Source organism: Asparagus officinalis, chromosome 7 (assembly GCF_001876935.1).
Source record: "Asparagus officinalis chromosome 7, Aspof.V1, whole genome shotgun sequence".
Lineage (NCBI taxonomy): Eukaryota > Viridiplantae > Streptophyta > Magnoliopsida > Asparagales > Asparagaceae > Asparagus > Asparagus officinalis.
The window spans coordinates 147,954,667-147,977,219 of NC_033800.1; the positions used below are offsets into that span (position 1 = coordinate 147,954,667).

The following is a 22,553-nucleotide window of genomic DNA, read 5'->3' on the forward strand; positions in this document are numbered from 1 at the left end:
GAGGTTGTTGCATCATCTTGAAACCCTAATTCGAAATTAATTGAAGAGGAAAAAAAAGGGTGGGTTTTGGAGAAAACCCTAACCCTAGAAAAAAGAAGAGTAAAGAGAGGGGGAGGGTTTAGGAACGAGACGATTATTTAACAGAGATAGAGAGCGATGGGAATTATAAGGAAATTGTTAGAGGCACCCGTTTTCAACAGCACCCCGAATATGTACCTGAGGACTTGAAAGTGGGCCCCACGAATTAGGCGTGTTCTGATTGGTTTATATGAGAAAAGTGTGTGCAGTTGTAGGTGGGGCCCACGGATTACGCGAGTAGATATTTTGATTTGTTATTTTAGTTAATTTTTTATTAAGAAAAAGCAAATTTTTATTTGTTTCCAAAATATAAAATCATATAATATGATATCATATCATATCGTACTTCTTTTAAAAGTACAAGTTGTTGAAAATCTTTTCATAGTTAATATTATCCTTAATTTTTTTAAATATTATATTATTATCCTAATCTATTCTAATTTTCCTATCTTCTTTGAATTTATAACTAAATAATTTATCCTATCGAGTTGAGAAAAATCTTTTCATGGTCAATATTACCCTTAATTTTTTTAAATATTATATTGTTATCCTAATCTATTTTAATTTTCTTATCTTCTTTAAAATTATAATTAAATGATTTATCCTATCCATAATGAGACTTAACATGTTATTAGATAAAGAATATACGTTTGATATAATTCAAATCTTTTACTTATTTTATTTTGTAGAGAAATCTAAAATATATATATTAGCCAGCACCTAAAAGTTTTTGGACATTGAAAAAAATATCTTCCAAGTTTTAAAATTACAAAAACACCCCTACAAATTCAAAATTTTATTAAAACATTTTGAAAATTATAAATTACCTCGTTTGGTACGCGAGAATGAACTAAAATGAGAATAGAATGGAAGAAGAAATAGAATAGAATTAATGTAAGAATGAAATAGTTATTCTCATTCTCACGTTTGGGTGTAATTTATAAAGTAAAGTGGGAATGAACGTATTTTAAAATTATTTTTTTATTGATTCTCATTTAAGTGGGATTGCTCATTCCCTATCATTTCATTGGGAATGCTCATTCCCACATAAATTGGGAATTGATGAGAAGTGTGAATGAGCATTCCAACTTCAAAAAAGAGGGTGTGTTTGGTAGGAAGGAACGAGAAGTGAGAATGACCATTCCATTCCACTTCATTCCCGCGTACCAAACGAGGCCTCGCAGTTCAGCGAAAAAGCCGAAGAAAATTAACTGTTTGACCACACGTTTGGTTTGAAAATGTAACATATATTAGGGGTGTTTTAATAAAGTTTTTGGACAATGAAAAAAATATCTTCCATGATGAGACTTAACCGGTTGATGCGTTGCTGTTTTTAAGTAATATTAGATTAAGCTCGTCGACACAAGACTTTCTGAGGCATAAGCAATGATTTGTCAAGTGGATACTAGTAGATCAGTGCCATCTTGTATACAGGTTTCAGGTTTCAGGAAACACCTCATTAGAAGTGGAATAAGTAGAGCTTGAAGTTATGTGAACAATGTAGCAATCACTGAAAACTGTTGAATGTTTAAAAGTATTGCATAATTTATTTTATTTTTCATTTATTTAGATCGATCATAATATCATATGTAGGTTATTTTGTAAAAGTATTCTCTATGTTGATCCATCGCTTTCACTGGGTGATTAAATAAGCATGCAAGCAAAGGATCGATGAGGCATAAAAATTGTGAGATGACATTCATGGTTACAACTAATATTGCATTATCGAATCGTGAAGTATATGTAAGAGAGAAAATCCATGTCCAAATTTTGATGCAAGTTTTACATAGAGAGTTCTTCTCAGCTTCCATGATGCTAACACAATGGTAAAAAGAACTCGATGCAAAATCATTACCCCTCTTTATGTATCATATTTTTACCCTCAGCATCAAAGAGATGATGGGGGAAAAGTATATGAAAATAGCCAAAATATACTTCATACGGTATTTGAAACAAACCCGTCACTGTTTTCTTCTTCTTCTTTTTTTATTTTATTTTTTAACTGGCAAAAGCCTAGACAAAATAAGACAAAGGCAGAAAGCAAAAGAGAACAAAACATCTTTCAAATTTTCAAGCCTGACGGCAGAGGAGCATGAGTCCTCAAATCAGGAGCCAAATCCTATGATCTCTCACTTTCCTACAAACTCCCTCTCTTGATTCCTTAATTTTGTCTCACTATCGTTTTTGGTGCTTTAAATACCTCTCATATTTCCTCCAACACTCGAAACTAATAAATTTGATCACAAGTGTTCTTGTGCATTTTTTATATTATTCAGTTTCAGTTCCTGTTGTTCAACCGCTCCTCAATTCAAGCACAAGCGTGTTTGTGCACGTGTTGTTCGACCACTCCTCAACTTGAAAGGTTTGTTTGTGCATGCGCACGCGCACGAGCTTTGCTATGAATCTTCGTAGGAGCCACTACTCTTACTCAGGAGTTAATAAGGAAGATCCTGATGAAATGAAGCACAGGAGAGCACGGTATCTCATCTACAAAGAACTAAAGAAGGCTGATATCAAAAGAAAGAAGCCCCTGTTCACAAAAGTGGCGATATCAAAGTTAAACATCAAAGTTAGAGCTAGAATCAAAAGAGCAAGAGCTATGATTTGTGTTTATAGGAAGTTTTTTGAGAAAATTAGACTTTGGAGGAAGCATATTCAAGGCAAAGATCCTGCTGATGCAATTGAATTTGCTCCTGTTTTTACTGTTGAAGCTGCATTTTGACTGTCAAATTTAAGAATGAAGTGTATTAGTTTTATTATTATGGATGTACCATTGTGTTTATTGAACAGAGTTCTTATGATTTAGAAACATGGGTTATATTTTAATTGATCGCTTTGCAAGTATAATAATTGCGAGCACATGAATACCAATATCTATAACCTGAACTCTTCGCACATATGTAAACACTTCAGAATTGTCATGTAGCACTGTCGAAGAGACTTTAAGGTGACATTACAAAACATCCAGATTTAAGTTCTATGGGAAATTTATACTAAATTTTTAAAAAGGGTGTTCAACCAACAAGGGTATATATTTATGAAGCATAAAATCCTAACTCTCAACGTTAACCATCACATCTAAGACTTTAAGAGTTACTTAAATCCATACTCTAGAGTTCATGGATCGTGCTTAGACCCCCTGTAATATCGTTGTTTTGAACTTTTATTGTCTCTCTAGTTTTATCTTCGCAGATAGACATCTAAATGAAAATTTTTACTATTTTTCCCTTATGGAAAGATAAATTTATTTTTTGTTGATGTTTGCCTCAAATACTTAGGCTCGGTCATATGCTTCAATTTGAATATGTGGCAAGTTAATTTCATTGGTTGGAATTTTAATAGGATTCAAATCATATTGGCTTGGAGATATATTTGGAAAGTTCAATTGATTAGGTATCCCACATCTACTACAATTCAATTTGCTGACATAATCACTCATATGAAAATTCTATTTCCACCGTGTTATGGTGTTCTCAGTCGCCAAAGTACTACCATTTGCCAGTAACGGACATGTGCCCCCCTACATGCACCGCTCAAACCAGATTGACGATCAGGGTAACCAAGGACCTCGACTTAGCCGACCCGCCGAGTCGACATCTCCTTAGATCAACTCGAATGGCAGTACTTGTCGGTCCTCTTATCGAAGACGACTTGCCACAAGCCTACTCGACCAGTTATTCGACGCCTCGCAGGGTCGACTCGAAAGGCGTTACTTCTCGGCCAAGACAAAGGACTGTTAGACCCTAGAGGGGGGGTGATTAGGGTCTTATGCTAATCTAATCCGATTAAATGCCAATTAAAAATTAATTAACAACTATATTCTTGCAAGATAGGTATACAATCTATTATGGGCAAGAATATGCAATATACACAAAGTGATATATCCTATATGATGAAATATATGCAAGGATATATAAACAACACAAGGGTAAATAATCTAAACAAGATAGTGGATGAAATAGATAATGAGCTAATGACAATGGCGATATAAGATATGAACATAAATATGAATGAACGCCAAAGCACACTCAAACAAGCAATATGATCACGGAGTTCGGACCTTCCGTCCTACGTCTCCGCTCCCCACTCCCGGGGAGAAATCCACTATCAACCGGGTTTTCTACGTTCACCCGAATAACGTTTACACCTCACAGTATCGGTTTTCAACGCTCACCGATCAACGTCACTCCTCACACTCGGTTTCTAGCTCACCGAAAACCTCACTACACACTCGGTTTCTAGCTCACCGAAAACCTCACTACACACTCAGTTTCTAGCTCACCGAAAACCTTACAACACTCACAATGTAACAAATATAAATTTGTTCTCTACAATAGATGAGAACACAATGAAAGCACAACTCAAAGTTACAATCTCTCACCACCCAACTATACTATGTATGAAAGATACAATAAGCTCAATGTGGGTGTGTGTGTAACAATGAGTAAATAAAACTTAACTCAATAAGAACTAGCAATAAGAATTGATATGAAATTCAATAGTAAAAATGCTAGGAAATAGAGTTAAGGAAACTTCTCTATAAACACAAAGAGAGGATGATGAAATGTTGAAGATGAACTCTTCAATAGCTGATTGTAAACTCCTCTTTGTAACAGCAAACCAAAACAAACTTAAACCAAACAAAAACAAGCTTAAACCCTTGTTTAAAACCTTGTTTAAAAACTTCTTTAAAAACTTCTTAGCTTAGTTGAAAAGACATCAGCAATGATACTGATACTCTGCAAAACCTGATTTTAAAACTCTGTTTAAAAATATCAAATAAATTCCAAAAAATGTAAAACTTTGGGGAATGATTGTAGACATGATAATAAACATGCTACAACGACTGGTTTCGAAAAAGGACTTCCCAAATGAAAAATATCATCAATTTTCAAATATGTTCAAAAACATGAAAACCTGAAAATTGATATTTTGATATTCTGACTTAAACAACATTTTGAAACTTTATGAAATGATTGTATAGACTTGATAAAAGATATAATATGTTGTTATGAAGTCTATAACCTAGAAATACAATATTTTCATAAAATTGCATATTCTATGCAATATATTCAAAACACTAAATATGATTTTATTAAATATAAGCTTGTTAAAGGTGAAATCATATATAGGCATATAAACATGAAACAAAATAGTATTTTCCAATTCTATTCATTTGTTTCATAGTAAAACTTGAAAACTATCAAACCAAAACATATATGTATATATATAACTATATATATACAAAATCCAAAACGTGTATGTGTGTATATGATTGAGCTTAAAGTACTAACACACATAATATAAATTCCTAAACTAAATTACCCAAGCAATGATCTTGATCTTCAATAAGCTTGACTTGGTAATCTCGCGGATGAAGCTTGAACTTGGATCTTGAACTTTGAATAGCAAGGCTTCACCGACATTCCGCCAACCTCCTTTGGATATGATCGTTGAAGCGCAATCCATCCATCCTCCAACAACGTTGTTTGTCTACAAAAAATAAGAAAACACAAATACTAGACAAACAACATTAGAAGTAAATTGTTTGTTAAACATCATCAAAACAAGAAGGCCAACAAGGACGACTTCAGCGTCACATTTAATTCTTGGCAGGCGCCATCATACCTCTAGCCCTGATAGTATTCATGACTCATCGGATCACGTTAGCACCGACATGCCTCTAATCACTTTGTATTAAATGCTGAGGTGATCTCTTCTCCACTCGCCGACCGGCACGTGTAAAGTAGGTGCTGACGCAATAGCCACCTCATACTTATTTACTATCATCATGTGCTCGGCTGAAGTGACTATTCTACCCCTTCAGCACCACTATAAATAGAGGTACTATTTTCAATATAGAGGAGGATTCTGGCCACACCATTTCTAGGCAATTTTTAGGCTATTTTTCCAAGCAATATCTGATAATTATACTACACGACACTAAAAAAACTCACACAGTTCTTCATTTTCCCACTCAAGTTCATCATCTGACTTGATCGTCGGAGGTACAACGAGGAAACTAAGCCTCATCCTCTCACGAGTTGCTACTTGTGCGGGCTAAAACTACTCAACTCAAAACCAGATATTCGGAGAAGTGAGCGGTCCATAATCAACCTCACCTCCAATATATTTTACTATTTGATTACTCAACATCAACACACTGTGATTCTATTTACTTGAGAAGCAAGTAATTGACCTTTTGGATCTACATACAGGGTCATCTGAGATTAAATTATCATTAATCTACAGTGTACCAATCAAGAAGATGATGTTCTCTTGTGAAGCCTATTTGAATATTTTCTCTTTTGTTCATTTATTTGAGAGAGATTGTATTAGGCTTTTGGGTGTATTAGGGATTGAGTGATTGAGAGACCATCACATTATATTTCTCACAAATTGTTAGTAAAGCTATTCTCCTTCTTCGCTCGTGAAAGTAAGCTACAAATCGAACCATGTATATCCGTGTATTTTTATGCTCTTGATATTTTTTGTGCTTTCGTGTGATTGATATTAGTCTATTATTAGGGATTTGTTATAACATTTTGACAAATATACTCTCTTAATTGAAAATTACTTAATATTAGCGTAATCATAGGGTCAAACTGATAGCATTGATTTAGGATCTGATAGCATTGATTTAGGATCTGATAGCATTGACCTTCCTTATTTATAATTATCATTAATTAGAGGATTGTAATTAGCGTTGATTTAGGATCTGATGTAATCCTTTGTACTCTATTTATATGCTCCTATTGTGAATGAGAAAATCAACAATTCATTCAATCTCCTTCATTATATGGTATCAGAGCCTTAGCTTCAATTCTTTTTTCTGATCCTGCCTCACGCACACAACAGCCCTATCGCCTCCAACTTTATGGCCAACAACACCAGCACCACCACTGGTCTCACCGGCCAACTCCTTGTCACTGCCAACTCCTCATCCTCGCTGAACTTCCAGATTCCATCAATCAATGTCAAGCTCGATCGGACGAACTTTTCTTTATGGCGCAATATTGTTCTCCCAGCGCTTCAAGCCTTTGAGTTGGAGGCTCACATCCTGACTGGTGACTCGCCTCCTCAGTACAAACCTCAAGCCGCCGACGTTACGACTCCTCCCGAGTCGAATCCAGAGTACATCACTTGGCGTCGTTGTGACCGCTTTGTACTCCTCTGGCTTCGTTCAACTCTTTCTGAGCGTGCACTCGCCACCGTCGTTCACGCTACCACCGCCCATCAAGCCTAGACTACCATTGATCGAATGTTTCAGGCTCAGTCTCAGACCCGCCGAATGGCTCTCAAAAACCAACTTCAATCTCTCTCGAAGGGCTCCTTATCCATCATGGAGTACTTCAAAAAGAAATGTGCAATTGCTGATGCACTTGATGAGAATCTTCAACCTATCTCAAATGAAGATCTCACTAGCTATATCTTGAACGGACTTGATAGTTCGTATGGCCCCTTTATTACCTCCTTCATGATGCGACCCGAAGAGACTAATGTTGATGATTTACTTGGTCTGCTGCTGCAAGAAGAAGAAATGATTGAGCAGGAGAAGACGTCATCAGCCACCATCTGATTCGCTACCGCCACTTATCTCCACAACCGAACTATCTCGTCTACTCTTAACTACACCTCTTAATACCAAAAACTTTACTCTAAAATCCCTGACTATGACTTCGTCAAAACCTTTGGTTGTCTATGTTACCCTTTATTGCGTCCCTACAACCACCACAAAATAGACTTTCGGTCTCTTCCATGTGTCTTTATTGGGTTCAGTTTCAAACACAAAGGGTACCTATGTATCCACATTCCTACCTCCAGAACTTACATTGTTCGTCATGTCGTGTTCGATGAAGACGTATATCCATATGCCAATCAAGCCAGGGCGCTATCACCACCACCACCCTCCTTCGAATCCTCCTCCGTACCACCTGATCTACTTGAGCTCGCAGTGGCTGCACCTTCCCCATCACCTCCTCTAAACCATGATAGTGACCCATGTCCTGCCACGACACTTGGCTCCCCGGTGTCACCCAAACTCACATCCACTCCACTCACTACATCACCTACACCGCCTCTTCCTCCACCTCGACCTTACCACAACGCTCCTACCTATTTTCGTCCTTCCGACACCACCACTCACACAATGACCACCCGAGCCCACACAAATTTATTGCAACCCAAAACTTTCGCCACCACTCGCCATCCGATCTCCAATGATCCACATCCCCTTCCCAACAAAGAACCTACCACCTTTGGTCAGGCCAGCAAGCATCTTTGTTGGCAACAGGCAATGCAAGCCGAATATAAGGCTTTAATGAGTAATAACACTTGGTCACTTGTACCCCGTCCCCGTGATACTAATCTTATTGGTTGTAAGTGGGTTTACAGGATCAAGAGGAATGTTGATGGTTCAATTGAGCGGTACAAGGCTCGTTTGGTGGCAAAAGGATTTCATCAGGAAGAAGGAGTTGATTATTTTGACACATTCAGTCCTGTGTCAAACCCACTACTGTTCGTGTGGTTCTTAGCTTAGCCTTATCCAAGGGCTGGCCTATTCGTCAACTTGACGTCAACAATGCATTTCTGAATGGTGACTTGGCTGAAACAGTATACATGGAGCAACCCAAGAGGTTCACTGATCAGACACGACCTTCCCATGTTTGCCGCCTCAACAAAGCCCTCTATGGTCTCAAGCAAGCTCCTCGAGCTTGGTTCAATAAGCTCAAGACCTTTCTACTTTCGAATGGCTTTCGTGCTTGCTACTCTGACACATCACTATTTGTTCACAAGTCATCCACTACTACTATTTATCTGCTTGTATATGTTGATGACTTGATCCTTACAGGCAGTGATTCAGGCTACATCAGTTGTTTTATCAGCCTTCTTCATCATGCCTTCTCACTGAAAGACTTGGGACCATTACACTACTTCTTGGGTATTAAAGTCTTGCCTCATGCTTCTGGCTTGATTATGTCTCAGTCAAAGTATATTCGGGATGTTTTGGCCCGTTGTCACATGGCTGATGCTAAGCCAATTTCTTCGCCAGCTGATCCTAGTTCTCGACTTCAGAAAGACGGTGAACCTGTTGCTGATGCACGTCTCTATAGACAAGTTGTGGGTGCTCTCCAGTATGCCATAATTACCCGCCCGGAAATTATCTATGCTGTTAATCGCGTCTGTCAGTTCATGCATTCCCCCACTGTTACTCATTGCCATTGGCAAGCTGCCAAACGCATTTTGCGCTACCTTAAAGGTACGATTGATCATGGTCTACTTCTGCAGCCATTGGCAAGCTGCCAAACGCATTTTGCGCTACCTTAAAGGTACGATTGATCATGGTCTACTTCTGCAGCGTGACTCCTCTACTCTGCGCTACCTTAAAGGTACGATTGATCATGGTCTACTTCTGCAGCGTGACTCCTCTACTCAGCTTCGTGCTTATTCTGATGCTGGTTGGATCTCTGACAAGGATGATTGTTGCTCTCAGTATGGATTTGCCATTTATTTTGGCCCAAACCTTATCAATTGGACTTCTCGCAAGCAACGAGTGGTAGCCCGATCAAGCACGGAGGCTGAATTCCACGCTCTTGCTTATACGACTGCTGAGTTATCATGGCTGCAACAACTTCTCCATGAACTTGGTGTCACACAATCACAACCACCTATCCTTTTATGTGACAACATTGGGGCAACATTCATGACAGCAAACTCCGTCATCAGCTCTCGCTCAAAGCACATTCATCTTGATTATTATCTCGTTCGAGAACGCGTTGACTCAGGTCTTCTCAAAGTTCAACATATCGTCTCTGCTGATCAACTTGCTGATATCTTTACTAAGCCTCTTGGCTCACCTCGGTTCAGTTTCTTAAAGTCCAAGCGCCAAGTACGGACCCACACTTGATCTTGCCGGGGGGTATTAGCGTAATCATAGGGTCAAACTGATAGCATTGATTTAGGATCTGATAGCATTGATTTAGGATCCGATAGCATTGACCTTCCTTATTTATAATTATCATTAATTAGAGGATTGTAATTAGCATTGATTTAGGATCTGATGTAATCCCTTGTACTCTATTTATACGTTCCTATTGTGAATGGGAAAATCAACAATTCATTCAATCTCCTTCATTATACTTAAGATGGTCGAAGTAACTAAAGAATGACAAATCTCCATCATAATCTAGCCCTTTGTTATTCTTTTTCTTTTCCCTCCAAAGAAAATGAAGCAAGATTCTAACGTTTGATCATCACGCAATTGACTTTGGACATTCTTTGGAACAAATTTTCACCTATACCTAAGATTCAGACCAATAATATTCTTTCATGAACCCCACGTCACAAAACGGCCATCCCATATCCACATTTTTTCCCCCTAAAAAAACTTGTGTAAACTAATAATTTCTCCATTCCTCCTTGATGATTTATGTAGGGCTGGATAGTTAAAAGGTTAGGTCAGCTGATGTCTTTTGTCCTTATCACACATATCATATATATGCTGCTTATCACTTATAATGGGCCCAAAACTTACATCATATTGGAATTATTAGCCACCAATTCTGAATATTGCAACCTTCGATCAGCAATATGACCTTATTTTCCTACTTACTTCCTTATTTTCTTGAGTTGGTAGGCCCCGTTGCTTGTGGTGGTCGGACTCGGTTCTGGTGTTCCTCTTGAGGCCTATGTATTAACTTGCTCTAGTCTCAAAGCTAGGCTTAATGGAGATTAGGAAAGGACAAAGTTTGTTTAGCCATTATGAGATCAAACAGGGAACACTATAATCCGCCGGATTATCTGCAACATCAATTTTCTCAATCTTAACGAATACTTGGTTCTTTGATGATACATTTGATATTTAATATATATTGCATTCTGAATATCGCAATACATTATCGCGGTTGAAATTATAATTTTATCTTTTACCTTAGTATTGGACGGAGGGGCAAGAACAAATTTGTTTAGTCTTGAGGAGCTTGGAAAAGGATCTCATTCAAGGGTCATGATAATAATAATTTAAAAAAAAGTTGAGAGGAGTCAAATGAGGAAGGTATATCAAATTCTCCCTTAATCATAGTTTATTTATGACTTTGTTGACTGATATGTTGGCTATGCAAATTTTTTAAGAGGTACACGTGACACAAATATGCATGCTTTGTATCCTTTAAATACCACCAACTATTCTTCTCCTCAAGCAAACACCACCAGTGCCTTCAATACTAGAAAAACCTCTCTCTCTCTCTCTCTCTCTCTAAATGAACTTCTCAAGGAGCTGCTCATACTCTAAGGTAGCTAAAGAAGACCCAGATGAGAAAAAGCACAGAAGAGCACAATTCCTCATCGATAGAGAATTATTGAAGGCTGATACAATCAGCAGGAGGAGATCTAATGCTCCAAGAATGGTGGTATCCAAGTTGAAGATCAAGGTTGGTTCAAGGCTGAAGAGGTCGAGGAAGACTGTCAGCTACACAGTTTCTATTGCTAGAGCAAAGATTTGCGTTTATAAGAAAGTTTTGGAGCAAATTAAGCTTTGGAAACAGGGGATTATAGGCAAAGATACTGATGTTATGATGCTTGCTCCTTTGTTCAGTGCGTGACAATTTCCGTAATTTGTCTTTTTTTTTAAAAAGGAAGTTTGTCATTCAATGATGTGCTTGGTTCTGTACAAATAAAAAGAAAAAATAGGGAAAATATCCCATAAATTTTTGTTTCTGATATTTTATCTGCTGTATGCTAGTGAAGGAAGAACCTACTTACTGATTAGAGTTACTTAATGTAATCTTTTTTTGAAGAACTTTTTTGTTTATCTTATTTTAATGTAAGGTGGGTTCTTCCTATGTTAATAAATATTTTGGTGAAATAATTATCCTTTTCCCCAAAAATGAAATATGGGGCATTTAGCAGCCAAGAAAACTGCATTGTCATATTAGAGTGTGGAAGTCCAAGTCCAAGATTCAACAACCATCTTAGCAAGAAGAGTTCAAACTCTATTAAGCCCCTATGGTTTCATCTGCGAATCTATTAAGCCCCTGTGGTTTTTTTCGACTCTATTAAGCCCCCATGGTTTCATCTATGAATCTATTAAGCCCTCGTGGTTTTTTTCGACTCTATTAAGCCCACGTGGTTTCATCTGCGAATCTATTAAGTCCCATTTGAAATTCAAAGTACGGGGCTTAATAGATTCACAGATGAAACCACAGGGGCTTAATAGAGTCAAAAAAAAAAGAATGAGGGCTTAATAGATTCGCAGATGAAACCACATGGGCTTAATAGAGCCGGAAAAACCACGGAGGCTTAATAGATTCGCCGATGAAACAACGGGGGCTTAATAGAGCCGAAACAAACCATGGGGGCTTAATAGATTCGCAGATGAAACCATAGGGGCTTAATAGAGTTTGGAGTTCTAGCAAGAAAGACATGGGATTTTTGTTTGAGTTATAAAATTCAGAAGGGCTTTGTGCAAAATTCCAAAGTTCAGATGGTTTGTGAAATTTACCATTAATTCTTGCCTGGAATAGAAGTGACCAGGCCCACAGATAAAGACCTAAACATAGTTTATCTCACACATATGGCCCCCCTATTTTGGGTATCTCACAAAACCACCCTCAATTTTAACCTAATCTCACATGACTGAAGTTGCGGCACTCAGCTTCTCCACGAGTCTAAAAGCTTTTGATACTCAAAACAAGTATCTCAAACTAAAAATGCAAACTAGACATGAAACCTATTCATTAGTCAGTTATGAGTGAGGCTGACCTTGCAGTGGTCACTCATGCAAGAGCTCAAATGAAAGGTCCCATATTTAGATTTTTTTTTTTGAAGCTATGGATAGCTATAGTTTGGTTAGAATTATCAAATGAAAGGTCCCACATATTTATCCAAAAGGGGGGGAAAAGATAAAAAGAAGTAACCCATACAGAATGGTTATCTAGTTGAAGACATGAAGTTGATCAAAAGCACAATAGTGTCACACATTTTGTATGACATACTACATGGGTTGATGACACCAATTTAATGAAATAGTGTCACTGCATAACACAGAAGCACACAGGTTCATGAAAGATTTGACAAATTTTTATTACCAATAAATTCCAAACAAAATGTGCTAACTAGAGAACTAACAGAGAACAGTTCGTCATAATCAAATAGAATAACTCAATGCTATGGTAGAAATAAACAAATTAAATGATAAATGTGGGAGAAAAAAAGTTGCAGTAAAAATATCCACTAAAATGCACTATGTATGACTACATTGAGAACCATTTCCGCTGCCATGCACACCGTTAGTTTTTCTAGTGGAAAATATGAAAACCTTGTGAAATATGAATCCTCACTTAATTTCTCTTTCATTCATACCCTCATGCATTTCCTTTCATAAATGTGGAACATTCGACTGAGAAACTTTATTCAAGCAAAACATATATCACGTGTCTCACTCATCAACAAATTTTAAGTGAACTTCGCTTTCGTATCTTCTTTCTCATCCAACATTTTCATTCACCAATCTTAAAGGAATCAAAGCATTACAAAACTCAATTTGAAGAAATATGTGCTTTTATTGATCAATTTAAATATACATTTGATCATGATAACCAAAAAAGAAAAAAAAAGAAAAAGAATGATCTTTAAGGAATTCATAATAGTTATAGAGCTTACTAATACTTACAACGCTTAGATTTCCTCATTTTGGACTTCTTTCTTTACAAGGATCAATAGGAATCATGCCAGATTACCAACAAAAATCACCTTTATTTTAAATTATATGATGAGCATCATAAAAGCCAAACACATAATAATTAGCTGCTGGAGTTTCACTTCTCTTCTATCTCCATCTACAAAAATATAAAACCATTTATATCAGAGGACATGTTTTATCATGTGCTATAGAGGAAAAAAAATATATCAGCATCATTAGTTTTAATATAAAGGGTAATTATTAATTATGGTGTTAAATTTGATTGACATATACTGGTACACTATAACTTGTCTAACTTAAAATACCAACCTTCAAAAGCCTAATATGTGGCATTTAGTAAACTAGATCAAAATTAAACTGTCCTAAAAATATATATATGAGGAACTTTACGAAGAAGTAACTAGGATTTTTACCAGTCTGTGAAGAAGTTGCAGCTGGCAGTGCTGGCATCCTAACAGCTGAAACAATCAAAAGACAAATGTTATTCACATAACTAAAGAAAAGGGGGGAAAGATGATTAGCTATTCTGAAGAACATAAAATGCTGTGTGTAAAAATTCCATAATTGTCAAAGAAATTTTGGATTATTTTGGATCACTTAATACACTTTTTTGAATGAGGGTACTTAAGTGTCATTGAGCCGAAACAAACAAAAATGGACAAAATCGTAGGTTAAAGCCCATGACAATCATGAATTTATATTGCGGATACATAATTGCATTGGGCCAAAAAGACCAAAAATTGCGAATTCAAAGTGCAGAAATATAAATAAAATTGTCATTGGGTCGAAACAGAGAAAAATAAACAATAATGGGTGATAGCTCATCTAAATCGCAAATTTTAAAGCGCGTATACATAATTGCCATTGAGCCGAAAGCAAAATGGAGAATATTTTTAGGCATTTAGTGCATGAAAATTGTGAATTTTGAAGTCGGCGCACTTAATTGCATTGGACTGAAATGAAGTAAAATGAATAAAAATCATGGATTATGGCCTATGAAAATCGTGAATTTTGAAGTGCGGATATCTAACTGTCATTGGTCGAAACAAACAAACAATGAAAAAATTCGCAAGGTTGTATACCCCATGAAAATTGGGAATTTTGAAGTGCGGATACTTAATTGCCATTGGGCCGAGAAGGAAAAAAATTATCAATAGCTCATGAAAATCGTGAATTTGGACGTATGTGTATTAATTGCCATTGGGTCGAACAAACAAAGATGTTATAGCACATGAAAATCGCAAATCTTGAAGTCAATGTACTTAAGTAATATTGAGTCGAAATGGACAAAAATTGTGGGTTACAATCCATGACAGTCGCAAAATTTGAAGTCTGTTTACTTAATTGTCAATGGATCAAAACAAACAAAATATGGACAACAATGGTATGTGTTCATGAAAATCGCGAATTTGAAGTATGCACATTTAATTGGTATTGGGTCGAAATGAACAAAACCATGGGTTATAGCCCATGAGAATTGCGAATTTTATAAGTTTGGATGCTTAATTGCTATTGGGTCGAAATAGAAAAAATGGACAAAAGTCATGAGTTATAGCCCATGAGATCACATATTTGAAGTGCGTGTATTTAATTGTCATTAAGCCCAAACAAACAAAAAGGACAAAAATCATGGGCTACATAACCCATGAAATTCATGAATTTTGAAGTACACATACTTTGTTATTAGGTCGAAATGAACAAAAGTAGGGGAAAAAACTGTGGTTGTCAGCTTATAGCCCATGAAAATCACAAACTTTGAAGCATACATCCTAATTGTCATTGGGTCGAAATGGACAAAAATCATGCTATCTGCATGCAGTTTATGATATTAAAATATAACAAGGATCACGACTGATAGGGATTTAGTCCAGTGACAAGAAATTTATGTCAGTAATTTTCAATGTCGTGTAATTGAAAGATTCATTTACTGTGCTAGGCAATTCAAATAATTTTAGCATTGTTACACTTGACACAATCAATATGCAATTTACCTTAGTATAAACTTTAGAACAGACTACTGGAAACATATCTCTAAAACAAAATGGTGCACAAATTAGACCAAATTAAAACCATACATGATGCCCTTTAGCATGGATTAACCCATGCTGTTCACACTCCCAAAACAATATATTAAACAGGTAATGCTCATATGAATTTGAGACGTGCATCTGCAACAATTTTTGGGTGAATGAGAATGAAAATGAAAATGGATAGAGTTAGACCATACTCTTATTGCAGGAAGATGAAGGTGCCAGAGATGCAGAAGGCCAAGGGGCAGCAATATTATCATTAAGATCACAAGTGAAACTAATCCCTGCAGAAGGATCAAAAGTTGCATCTGAAGGCAAACTTGGCAGGAGGCATCCAGACTCTGAAATTATGTACTAAATGAAATTAATAAGCAAGATCAAACTCCCAGTTAAAAATTGAAAATTTTAGGGCAGTATGTAGTATAATTTATGATATCAAAAGAGGTTTCCTGTTAAGTTAGTTAATAAAATAGTCATTGGTCTTTTGGAAAGTAGCCAAAGATATGCATTACCTTGAGTTCCAACTGGATTATCAATGGAGGAACAATCCCAGCATGAGAAAAACAGCAAGAAAAGTTTATTAGTATGCCACTTGCAATAGAAGATACATAAAAATTAAAAAAATATTACAAAAAGTTATACAGCAACATGGAGGTCATTGATCATCATCATCAATAACCCAAGCTTTCCCATGAAAATGCACCAACTCAAGGAACATTTAGAGAAGTCCTGAACTCAGGTATTTATGCAACTAACCTTGAAGTGAAAAGTCTTTTAGAGTAATATGACAGGATGTATAAATGTTGGTGCTGACATTCATCTTCTGCAACTGATGCCCAAGCTTGGCAGCACAATCCAATGCTTGTAGGTTGGTTATGAAACTTTGCTTTTGCAAATGAGAAACATATTTGCTCATAGAATGACAACATGCTGTATGGTTCTTGATAACATTTCCACACTCTTTTGCGACAACTATTGTATCTGGAAAAACCAAAGGACAAGCTGTAGAAAAGGAAAATAAAATCAGTGATGCCTCTTCACAAATCCATACAAGTTTATGCTTTATCCAAAGATAAATTGAGAAATGTTTCAATATATAATGGAAATAATTAAATAAAAAAATTTTAGTGAGAAACCATAGATAGTATGCAGTGATATTTAATAATCAGCAAACAAGGTCGTAAAGCACATGCATGAAGCCCGACCAACTAAGCAATAAAATTAAGGATTTGAATTTAGTCGAAAAAGGTTTCCAATTCCAATGGATTGGGGAATCGTGACAAGTAGGCACGTCGAGGTCTAAGAACAAATAGTGATCTATGATGTAGCCATCCAAAATATGTAGAAAAGCTTGAGTAATATCATATGGTATACCTATTGAAACGAAGGGAGGACCTTGTCAAGATAGGAGCTTAATATCTAGTTAGATAGTGGAAATTTAAGAAACATAGTTTGACTAAGGATTGCACTTTTTTGTGGTTCATAAAGAAAACAGAATTGATGTTATAGCTTTGCTGGTCTTGGTTATCAAATAAACAAAAAGAACTCAAGCAGTGGACATTTTTAACCGAGAAAAAGGAAATTTTTAAAAACTACCTCCATTCACATTGCAGTTAGATATCCTTCTAAGTACTTTATTAGCAGATAGAGGATCAATCCTACTTGAAATCCATCTGAGGACAACATTTCTGCAGTCCTCCAACCTTGATGAATGCTCAGGCAAACTACGAGCAATATCCATGCTCGGTAAACCACCATCCCTCAATGAAATCTTCGTTGCAGCTTCAAGTATTGCATTCTGACATATTTGGCTACAGCATTCATTAACAGCATCAACCTTCTTGCAAGCAGCTAGAAGTTGAGAAGAATCAACATTACTCTCGAACTCATTGATATCCTTCACAGGGCAGGACCCTTCAGTAAGATTTGATGGGTGGATCGAACAAATTTTCTGAAGTTCATAACTAGCACCCTGGCTTCCTAGAATTTGCTCAACATCCGATAGGCAATAATTAGCATGTGTGCCACCCAAAGCAAGCAACCCGGTTTCTTTGCTTGATTGTCCTATAAGAATTTGTACAGTGGACCTCAACTGGGGGCAGCAAATTACATTGGCTAAAAATGGAGCAAAAGATGTCCAACAATCAACTGCAGTTGTCCTTATCAAACTGTCAGCAGCAGTAAAGTTTAACGTACATTGTCCTACAATAAAAGTGTCGATGGTTAGCGATCTTTTTGCATGTTCTGTGCAGTATTAAATTAAAGGTATAAAGGTATTTTTTATATATACCCCTCAAATCATGCGTATTTGCATAACTACCCCCCCCCCAACTCAGCATTTGCAAAAGTACCCCCCAAATCAACAAATCATCAACTTTGATAGGCCAGTTTGAAGGTATAATGTAGATCTATTGACAAAGTAGTCAAATTTTTATTCACCATATCCAACAAAATTGATGATCTGTTGATTTGAAGGTAACTCTTTTCAAAGTCCATGGTTTGAGGGGTAGTTTGCAAATACTAAGGTTTGGGGAAGGTAGTAGTTTTGCAAATACATGAGTTAGGTAAAGGGTGTGTAGACAAAAATCCCTAAATCAGTTATATGAGCAATATGTAAGGTAAACCTGATAGTTTTGGTCTGCTGTTGTACAGAAATGGTGCTAAGGGTGAAGGAGCAAGAAGGGGTATTAATGGTTGAGGGGCACTATTTGGAGATATTTCTGGCAGAAGTGGATTATCCTTCTTGTCTGCAACTTTCAAATCCACTAGATGCATCCGCGGAGAGCCATGAACGACAAACTTATCCAAAGTACAAAGGCCTTGTAAAGCTGAAAGAAACATCACATAACCAGCTCTTTAGCTCAAACGCAAAACAAATTGGAAACATCAATGGCGTTAAAAAATTCCGACGGAAAAACAGCTCTTTTAAGAAGATATTTATAACTTGGTCCTTTACGATGCAAGCTCTACGTAGCAAGATAACATAGGGGGGGGAAATATGGCTAATTATCATATTGACACTTTTTTCTTTTTCTTTTTTACCTCTTCAGAGGCCTCATCTATGGATACCAAAAGTTTGAATGTAATTGACAAACATTTCAAATCCAGCATGCCATGTAAATGAACTTTTTAGCAGATTCCTCACAAATTAGAACTATGAATTCTGAGTTATTAAGTGCAAAGTGCACTGGCATCAGTAAACTAACATACAACAAGAAACTATCAGAAAAGAGGTCACTAAGTAAACCAGTGGTCCAGCATGATTATTGTCAATTTCATAATTATCATTCGACAATGTTTAGAACCAACTATCAAGTTAAATGCAGGGCAAACTGCAAAAGCCAATCGAACTGTATGAATTTCGTAGAATGAGATAGGTTCAGCGACGAAGATGGAGTAAGTTCTTTCCAAATACCCAAGCAAGTGTGCTGATGATCTATCTAAGTGAGCTTAGATTTTTTTTTTTCAATTCCACATCCACAAATTTAAAGTTCATGATCATCTTCTACTTTACATGAAAATATGAAACTGTGGAGATTGTATGTAGTCCCTGCAGATCAAAGGATTCATTGGGATTCAGAGACGAAGATGGAATAAGTTCTTTCCTTTCTTTTTTTTTCGTTTTTCTTTTTTCCCCCAACACAACAACGACCCAAAATACCAGCAAATCCCCAACACCCATCTCACAAAACCCCTCAAAGAACAGCAAAGAACCCAACTTTCCTGCTAAAATCACCAAAAGAAGAAAAACCCATCAAGGGAACGAGGGATCACTGACCTGCGAGCAAGAGGAAGGCCCTGATAAGCCTCAGATTGGGAAATGGGAGAGCTTTTCCAGCCATCACCTCCGCTTGAGTTCTCTCCCGCTGCAGGAGAGAGCAGCGTAGCTATCTAGTGCTGGGGGGGGACGAAGGATGGTGGGATTGGTGCTGGCGCCATTAATGGGAGCAGAGAGGATGCATTCAAGCAAAAGTGTGGGGCTTGGTTTTAATTTTTAGAGAGAGAAGTTAGAGAGAGAGAGAGTCTCTCTCTCTACTGGAGTACAGCTGCATTGAACTGCTTTTGTCCCCCCCAGCAAACACAGGGCACTCATGGCTAGGGGTGGAAGTGAACCAAATATTTAATAAACAGTTCGGCTAATATTCGTGCAGATATTCGGCCATATTCGATCCGACAGTTCATTTAACACTAAATGAATATTTTTCAGTATTCGGCTTATAAATGAATAGAATTTAACTAAAGGTATATTCAATTCGACTGGTTATTAACTATTCGATAACATTTTATATGTTAATACTATTAATTAAACCTGTTGTAAATATAACCCATCAAAATTTTTTATTACAACTTCTACTCATATATAAATAAACAAGTTTATGGACCTAGGGTTTCACATGTCCTTTGGATCATGAATGAACGGTTCAGATTTGCACTTGACATAATATAAATAGCTTTAACAAGTGCCCTATCTCATAAGTCATAACCCTAGATCTGATTCATCTGAAACCGCCGAAACTCCCATCTCCCTCATCATCTTCGCCGCAACTCCCTCGTCATCTCCGCGCCTCCTCTACCTCCGCCGCCTCCAATCACCGCCTCCAGCGCTCAGCGCCGCCAAACCCCCAGCCCGCAGCCTCCAGCTCTCCATCTTCGACCCCCTGTCCAGATCCGCCCGAACTCACCTCAGGCCGCCGCCTGACCGCCGCCGGCAGCCTCGAGATCCAGCGCCCAGCCGCCTCTCCCCTGACGTCAATGGTAAATCTCTGTATCTGTTAAATATGCATATTCTTATGATTGTGGCTTTTTCCTTGCAATGTTTCTTTGCTCTATTCGGCCATTGATTTTTCTTTGCTTCTACTTCTAATTTTCCTCTCAAGTTTCAGACATTCTTGTTCATCAAGACCATTTTCATTTCTGGATTTATAGTGAAATAAGTATATTCACAATTGTTCTAGTACATTTGTGGCTTATCATAGTAAGGTTACTAAATTCATTAATTAGCTTCTGGCTAATAAGATTGGGAATCTTTGTTCTGCCCATTAAATGCTAATCCTTTTGATGTATGAAATGTTAAAGATATTGATTTTGTCTTGTTGAAGCAGTAAATAAACTCAATGTTAAAGATCTCCTTTTGATGTGGCTAGTTTGTGGTCTGGATTTGGTTACTATTAAAGAAGAGGTTCAAAGGTCAGAAACCTATTAGTACTCATTTTACTACAAAAGTTAGAGTGTAGCTTCATGGCAAGTGGACTTTTAGAGTTATCATAGGGGTAGGTATGTGTTTTGGGGATCAAAATATAGTTTGAGATATTGATGGCACGTAATTGTGATCAGAAGTTGCGTTGCCAGCCCTAAGAATCAAACAAACACAAATTAGAGATCTTTTTTAATAACATATAGCAAAAATATGTTAAAGCTTTAGTTGACATGATATCAAGTTCAATACTTCCATATGCATAAATTTGTGTTTCAGCTTTACTTCTACAGCACACAAAGAAAGGCTAAAGTAATATATCAATATATTAATTAAAATGCATCATGTCAGAGTTTTTTTTTGTTATATGTAAGCTTTGCCAGAAGCAGAGGATAAACTTTTTGTAAACTATATTATATACATGCCAGTAAACAACAAAGCAAATAATTGTGGTCTTCTCCATTGACATATCAAGCATTAAAGGTAAAATATTATACAGTTAATTGGGCAAATGATGATCCAGAATGATTACAAACAATTTATTGATTTTGTCTCTTAATTCTTCGTGCAGGTGTCCTCAACACTGAAGAGCGTTCGTTACCTGGAATTCAAGAAGACTTGTGGTTATCAACAGAGTCAACCTCTACCTTAGATGGTGAAAGCTACAAATTGGAAAATCTTGAAGGAGACTTGTTTGAGAATGAACGAGCTTCCATCCACTTTTTTCTTAATATGTTCTTTTGGAAAGTTGTAAAACTTCTTTATGTATGAGTTAAGATCTTGGTGTGTAGCAAATTTCACTTTAAAATACCTCTTTGTTTCCTATGTATGTGGTAATGTGATACTGAGTTACTAGATAAGTTGGATTATTGGATAAGCTGGTAACTGGTGATTGCTATGTTGTTTTAGATTCCAATTTCTTAATATATTGATTTGCGAATAATTGTCGAATATATATTGAATAGTTGATGAATAATTTGATATTTAAACAGGAAATAGTGTTAATCGAATGTTCGCGAATAGTTATCGAACACGAGCACAGATAAACGAAGCGAATTCCCCTGCAGGCCAAACTTATGAATGGACACGCGGTCGGGACTTCTTTTGGGGACGTTGGGCCCACAACAGCCAGAGAGAGCTCATATTTGTGCCTAATTGTGGTCTTATTACTGTTAATGATGAATGGATAAGGGTAGGTGAAGCCCATTAACTGATCCACCTAAAGCTCGAACCATTACTAGGGATGATTTCGCCGTCGGTCCATCATCACCCTCTCTTAAATTCCGGCGTTTCCTAATAACCCCCTTTGACTTTCGAAATGTCACAACCCCGCCCCCCTAGCTCCCTCCCTCAGGTTTTCTCAGAAGACCCCCTTAAACCGTGAAACATAATTTCTGCAGGCAAAAAATCTGCATTGAAGTGCTTATCTATTCCTCTATAATAATAATGGGAGGATCCAAAATTCATTATTCATACTACAGTAAACAGTACAGTAAATCACTGTAGCTTTTTTATTACTGTAGCATAGACAGAGGATCCAATATTTACTATT

The 22,553-nt window shown here is 36.9% G+C and overlaps 1 protein-coding gene across 2 annotated transcripts; it reads right to left on the reverse strand.

Annotated features, from left to right (window-relative positions):
- On the reverse strand, nucleotides 13,618-19,880 carry LOC109848674 (uncharacterized GPI-anchored protein At1g61900-like). 2 transcript variants are annotated; one of them, XM_020418301.1, is made up of 8 exons: nucleotides 19,586-19,880; nucleotides 18,432-18,635; nucleotides 17,404-18,009; nucleotides 16,564-16,809; nucleotides 16,320-16,331; nucleotides 16,005-16,091; nucleotides 14,191-14,235; nucleotides 13,618-13,913 (listed from the first exon to the last, which is right to left on the reverse strand). In XM_020418301.1, exons 1-8 carry the CDS (start codon nucleotides 19,647-19,649, stop codon nucleotides 13,840-13,842), a joined length of 1,338 nt encoding a protein of 445 aa, XP_020273890.1. In that variant the 5' UTR covers nucleotides 19,650-19,880; the 3' UTR covers nucleotides 13,618-13,839. The 2 variants fall into 2 exon arrangements, with proteins under 2 accessions (XP_020273890.1, XP_020273889.1); XM_020418300.1 differs by having other exon boundaries at nucleotides 16,005-16,148; nucleotides 19,586-19,877.

Excerpts from the sequence above, each read along its gene's own strand:
- LOC109848674 (XM_020418300.1), bottom strand. The coding sequence starts at position 19,649 with ATGGCTGGAAAAGCTCTCCCATTTCCCAATCTGAGGCTTATCAGGGCC. Across the intron at positions 16,810-17,403 it reads TAACTGCAATGTGAATGGAG|CTTGTCCTTTGGTTTTTCCA; the intron begins GTAGTTTTTAAA and ends CCTTTTCTACAG. Across the intron at positions 13,914-14,190 it reads TGCAACTTCTTCACAGACTG|ATGGAGATAGAAGAGAAGTG; the intron begins GTAAAAATCCTA and ends ATATTTTTGTAG.